At 45.0% G+C, this 6,013-nt stretch overlaps 1 protein-coding gene across 1 annotated transcript; it reads left to right on the top strand.

The window, feature by feature from the left end:
* The first annotated feature begins 1,899 nt into the window (after positions 1–1,899).
* On the top strand, positions 1,900–3,036 carry LOC128726216 (histidine protein methyltransferase 1 homolog). Its single transcript, XM_053820009.1, has 4 exons — positions 1,900–1,973; positions 2,037–2,479; positions 2,544–2,791; positions 2,883–3,036. Exons 1-4 carry the CDS (start codon positions 1,913–1,915, stop codon positions 3,034–3,036), a joined length of 906 nt encoding a protein of 301 aa, XP_053675984.1. The 5' UTR covers positions 1,900–1,912.
* Positions 3,037–6,013: the final 2,977 nt, after the last annotated feature.

The raw sequence follows: 6,013 nt of genomic DNA, 5'->3' as shown, positions 1-6,013 counted from the left end.
TTGAACCCCATCGATTCCGAAGGGCAATCACGAATGCACCATAAGTTCGCTTTAACACTTCTCACTGGCCTGGTGTGACGTTGACTTCGTTGACAGCTTTCACGTACAGGGCAAAAAATCACGTACCAATCACGCCCGATTGATTGATTTTTATTGTTCCGTTTCGTTTGTTTTTCACCCCCAAGGCGTCCGACCTAATGGCTGCCTGGCGCACGTTCTTTGTTGCGGAAAAAGGTGGAAAACGACCAAACACCAACCCATTCGACACGAAGTGGACAGTCGATGGCTTTTCTCCGGTCTGTGAAGCACACCAAGTTTCGCGATTTATCCCCGCGTGCTCGCTCTCGCAAGGATCCACTCACCGTGAAGGACGAGAAGCGATAGGGCGGCTCCTTGCGTCCGGAAACCGACACTCGATGCCCACTCCCCTACACCCAGGTGGCACTTCCGGTGATGAAGACGGCTAGAAGCGGTCCTTGGGCGGGTGTAAAAACCCGCGTGGGGGTTCCCTAATGCACCAGGGAAGAAAGGATCTCCCCCCCAGAACACAGTGACCACGTTGCACACACTCTCGACGCAGACTGGAAAGAGGGCTGTTGTTGGGTGGCCGCGAAACCGAGGCTAGACTGCACGCCGTGCTGGCGTTATCCTTCGCCTTTCGCTTCGTTTTGTTATGAATCACAAGGTGGCCAACAGCAGGCGTTCGGATGCCGGTCAGCGCGACTGCGCGCCCGAAGTCGATGGCTTTTGGGGGTTTAGGGAGCGAACAAGGGCCCGATTGCTTGCGTGTCATGCCGCCCTAGTACGCGGGCCCTGGTATGATGGAGCTGCTCCACCGGACAGAACCGCAGATTTTTATGCTTCAGGCGGTTAATGTTGGGTGGAAAATGTCATGCATAAAACGGCCCATGGGAATGAGGCTTTCGTTGGGCGAATCTGATGAATTGTTGCGTTAGTATTTGGCTTTGTGGTCGTTGCTAATTAAACAACGAGACGTGCATCTGTTTCTCCATTGATTTGAAGGAAAGCCCGTTAGAGCAATTAGCTCTAAATGTTTTGCGTGGAAACTGTGAGGAAATGTGAATAACACACGCCGCACGATGAAAGAAATATTCAAATTTATTGCAACCTAATCATGGCACCTTCGAGAGTCGTTATTTTGAGATGGAAAGATCATACAATTGAAGGCGCCACGATCGCCATTGCACGTTATCACCTATTAGAGATCGCAAATCAATCGCAGAACAATTACCCCTTTTAATGACACCCGATTCGCCAATGACTCTCCTCATCCAATCAGTGTACCGCTTATCCCGTGTACGCGCTATTAATCGCTCCTCTCACTCATCGACCCGGGCTAAGTACCGTTATCGCTCCCTCCGCCCACGGCTCGATTCGCTTTCGTTGTGTAGGTGGCTACCAAGCGAGCAGGCAACCTCCTGGTCGACATGAACTCCTGTTACTTCAAGCGCTCAAAAACTCGAAAAATCTGGTGTTTCGGCGAGACGCTTTTTGCTGTTTTTTCGCCGCGCGTGATGCTGCGCTCGGGCGGAACGATGCGTTACGTGTTTTAGAGTGGATTTGCGGAATGATATTGAACATTTTGAATGTATTCATATGATTTTGATTATATCGAATATTGTTGAAATGGAAATTGTAACGTTTTTAAAATAATTTGAATCGCTGAGCTGAGCGTGCATGCTGGTTTGAGCACTTCTAGCTCGCAGCATAAACATAAGCATACGATTGAAACAAACGTCAACAGGACGAGCATGCTATAAGGCCGTCAAAGCAGTGCCGAATAATGTTTGCGAAACATTCAACGTATATTTGAATTGTAATAACAATAACAGGTTCTGGTACTCTCTCGTGTATTAAATCTATAGCATATAAAGCGACAGAGGCTTACAACATGTTCAAGTTTTCTTTCCGGGTAGAAACAGATGAGGAATCTAGTGAAAAGCCTACAAAGGGTATGATTCATGAACGTGTTTCAAAACAGACACGTTGGTAACATTTATTTGAATATGTTTTAGGGGCTGAAGAAAATAAAACGCCTCACACAGAAGAGGCTGCTGAAACACAAGATAAAATTTTAGATGTGTATCCTTGCGAAGAGCTGTGCTACGATCCCGACCAGCCCTCAAAAAGGGTATTTAACCCAGATGTAACTAGCATTTTTAAACCTTCAGAGGACTGTTCTGTTGAGTATCTCAGCCAACTGGCTTTACTAGACGAAATTTTCACCGACGATATTGTGACTGCAGAATCCGATCATTCCGATCTCATCCCGAACCGTTATGAGGGTGGCCTAAAGGTGTGGGAATGCACTTTCGATTTGGGATTGTTTTTGGTACAATCCGAAGAACGAAAGGATGTCCTTCGAGGGAAGAAAGTATTGGATTTAGGGTGTGGTGCAGGAATCCTAGGAATAGAAGCTGCCCAGATGGGTGCCAAATGCGTAGACTTTCAGGACTATGTGAGTCAATCGCGCCTCGTTTGAACCTGCGATAGGATGTTGAATAACGGACGATTGCTTTCAGAATAAGGACGTTTTAACCAAACTAACGATGGCAAACTTCGAGCTGAACCGCAACTCGAATGAAGACAACGGCGATAAGCAGGAGTCCAATCCGGCAGTTAGATTTTATTCCGGTGATTGGGGAAGTTTCACGGAGAAATACCACAACAAGTACGACCTCATACTTACCTCGGAAACGATATATTCGACGCAGAACTACCCCAAGCTCCTTGAACTTTTCGATCAGAAGCTAGAGCCCGATGGAGTTGTGTATCCTTTTCCAGTTTATTTGAATGTATTTAAATTTTTTGATTTCTTTCCGTTATTGTGTAGTTTTCCTTGATAGAAACCCGTGTTTTAGATATTTAGCAGCCAAAACATACTACTTTGGAGTTGGTGGAGGCGCCCGGTTGTTCGAGAAGGCGATGGATTCGGATGGTCGATTCCAACATGAAGTTGCGTGGAAATGCGATTCAGGAGTGAAACGAGAGATTCTGAAAATCACCCGAAAGTGACAAGGGGTCGAAAGAAAGGCACAGTTGTTGTTTTTGAAAGATATATTTAAAATATATACTCTACTAATTTTGTCATAAATTTAAGTGTGTTTTGTTGTTTCTGTTTAGTAGTTGTGTGTTTACATTTTTCCACATCACTTTTCATATATTCGTTTCCATCGTCGCCTAATCTTCAATCCGTACGAATAGAATCTTAACAGATGCAACAAACTCTCTTGGTATTTCTCTATGTATGTCGCAGCAGTTGCGAATAGACTGTAATTTTCATCTTCCGTCGGACATATATGGTTGGGATTCGCTATGTGTCTCCTATTCAATCAAACATCTCGACAATACGTGTCTCTCTGATTCCCTCTCTCTATAGTATTTTAGTTAAGCCTCGTTGAATCGTTACACTCACGTCTTTTTCTTTTATGGTGCAAATTTTAGTTTGGAGGAGCCCGTGTTCCATTTACACACCAATTGGATCTAATGATTTCTGGTTGATTGACACATCAATATATTGATCGGGATTAATCCATCACCCTGCTATACTGCTGCCGGCTTATGGTTACTTCAAAAAAGAGTAATTACCATTTAACATCGATTAAGCGGCTTGCGCGCAAAACACAGGGCGTGATGATCGCGTATTTTGTATCTCTCGAGTTCGAGAGCGTGGAAAATGTGGCCAACATAAAGCGACAAATACTGATTCAAGCGAGTGGCCCACATGGTGCGGCTACCTTGCGGGGTTAGGCTTCTTTACATCGAGTTGTGACTAACAGGTTTCACTACACACTTACACGTACATTGCATTGCAACACATCCTAAAAGGCGCGAGGTGGCCACGAGCGAGAGGTCGAATCGTCCTAACTATGTCCTGCTACGGACAGCATAGCTTCAGTGTTTGATTTTCAACAGAGCAAAAGTACGTGAAGTCGGTGTTTCGGCTATCCTCGCACCAAAGAGTCGGAGCTTAGTTATGCTTGGTATCTTTTGGGAATGTTGTTAACTTTGGTATCGATTTAACTATACTTTGCCCATTTGTTAGCGACCCGAACGGACTCTTTTCCTCTTGCGAGTCGCGAGTTGACCGGGTACGTGTAGGTGGAGAGGTTGTAGGGGGTGGTGGTATTATGTAAAGAAAACAACTTAATGCTACATCTTACTGATACAGATTCCTCGTTCGTCATATTGGTTAGTTGTGTGCCGTAGGTCTCAGGAATCGTCTTGTCACATTTCACTTCGCAGTTCAAGTGTAAAATTCCATCCCAATAATGCTCAAATACATGTCGGTGTTTGCTTCCCATCCTTTTCATAGCGGATAAATACGTTTAGAAGGCAGTTGAGGTTTAATTTTTCACTACATCCACGAAAATACTATCATTCATAAAACGCTGCTGGTGCCGCTAGCGGGCGACATCGCTGCTACAAAGAATGTGCGAGTACGAGCAAAAAGTTGTAAAGTCGAAAAGTTCTTATCCCATAATTGTTTTCCAGCAAAACCATTTCCAGTTCAAAATTTTCCTCTCTATGCTAGTCTTAAAAAAGATACACGGGATCAAAGAAGGGGACGAAGCGGCTTCTGGGACAGGAGCAGAGACGAATCATTTCCTTGGTTTTAGTGTATTAGTGCAGTATTCGCCGTAGTAGTACGAACGGGTTCCCTTCCAGAATGTACCCCGTGCTACACACTATGTGTTATGCTCAGTACAGCTTCCGTACAGCTTGCCCACCTTATCGCACCCGTTTAAAGAGAACCCACAAATGCACGCTGTGCGTGACGCACTCCCATTTGTGCTTCGAGCCTCTGTTCTACACCACTACCGCACTACTATTACTACTGCCAGTTTCGCCCCGATTTTTCCTATCATTGGTGGAGCTTTGTCTTTGCCGTAAATAAGCTGCTGTATGCAGTATAAGTTTGCAATATTGCACATGAAATATAGTGTCTTTTCGTACGATTTCCCATCTATATTATGCACAGATTCGCTTACTCTCTTCCCATCTGCTTGAATGCCCCCTTTTTGTTTCCAGCTATCGATGTTTTTCGTATCTTCTCGTTCCACCGCTTACGAGCGTTCCTTACAAGCTACTTCAAACGAACTTACATGCCTACCTTAACTCTTCTTTGATTATTTGGTTTCTCTTTAGCAATATCGCTCATGCAGATTCCCCCAGGCAGAGAGATGCCTTCCCGAACGGGAACCTTACTCCTTGCTAAATGTACTCTTCAAGATCATATTCCCTCTGTCGCGAGGACAGCCGCATTCCCAACCTCCGTCAGTACTCTAAATGGTAATTGACACTTACACCACATGCGGCGTACGTCTTACGGGTCTACGCGGAAACGGACTCAGACACGAACATTCCTTCTCCATCCCCGCAGCAGTACAGAACAGTATTCAGCATAAAGGCATATAACGCGACATAGGTATTTACACAGTCTTAACACACTTGGGGATAAGAAAACGACGTTCCTTTAGTCGTTCGCCGCATGCTATACTAACAAGTAAATACTTTTTTTAACCTTCTTCTAACGCCTTCCTCCTACCGTGGACAACGATAAACTATGCGCTTTGTGTACGATAGCATCGTCTAAAACTCCTCTTAAAGTAGGCAGAAATAAATAGACAGGCATGGGCCGGAGGCCACATCAGCCTTGCAGCCCACACCGATGCGTCATCGTTTAGAGAATAGGGACTGTTCCGTTCAATTCCCTTTAACGGGTCAACAACGCCGCTTGTGCGCCTTAGATTTGTCCTTAGAATCACTCATTACAGAAATTAACGAACAATGTTAAACAAAAAAAATAGAAGAGAGAGAAATAGACTGTACATGGGAACGGCTTCTTAACGGTAAGCAGGGTAGGAGGTAAGACTAACAGTGTGTGTACGTGTGTGTGTGTGTATGTCTTTGTAGACACTAAACAAAACAAACAACAGTCGAGTCGACTACCAGCAGGCTCGGCGCCACAACTCGATCTCGCAGGATCTCT

This window comes from Anopheles nili, chromosome 3 (assembly GCF_943737925.1).
Source record: "Anopheles nili chromosome 3, idAnoNiliSN_F5_01, whole genome shotgun sequence".
Classification (NCBI taxonomy): Eukaryota; Metazoa; Arthropoda; class Insecta; order Diptera; family Culicidae; genus Anopheles; species Anopheles nili.
This window is presented reverse-complemented; position numbering and strand designations above follow the sequence as displayed.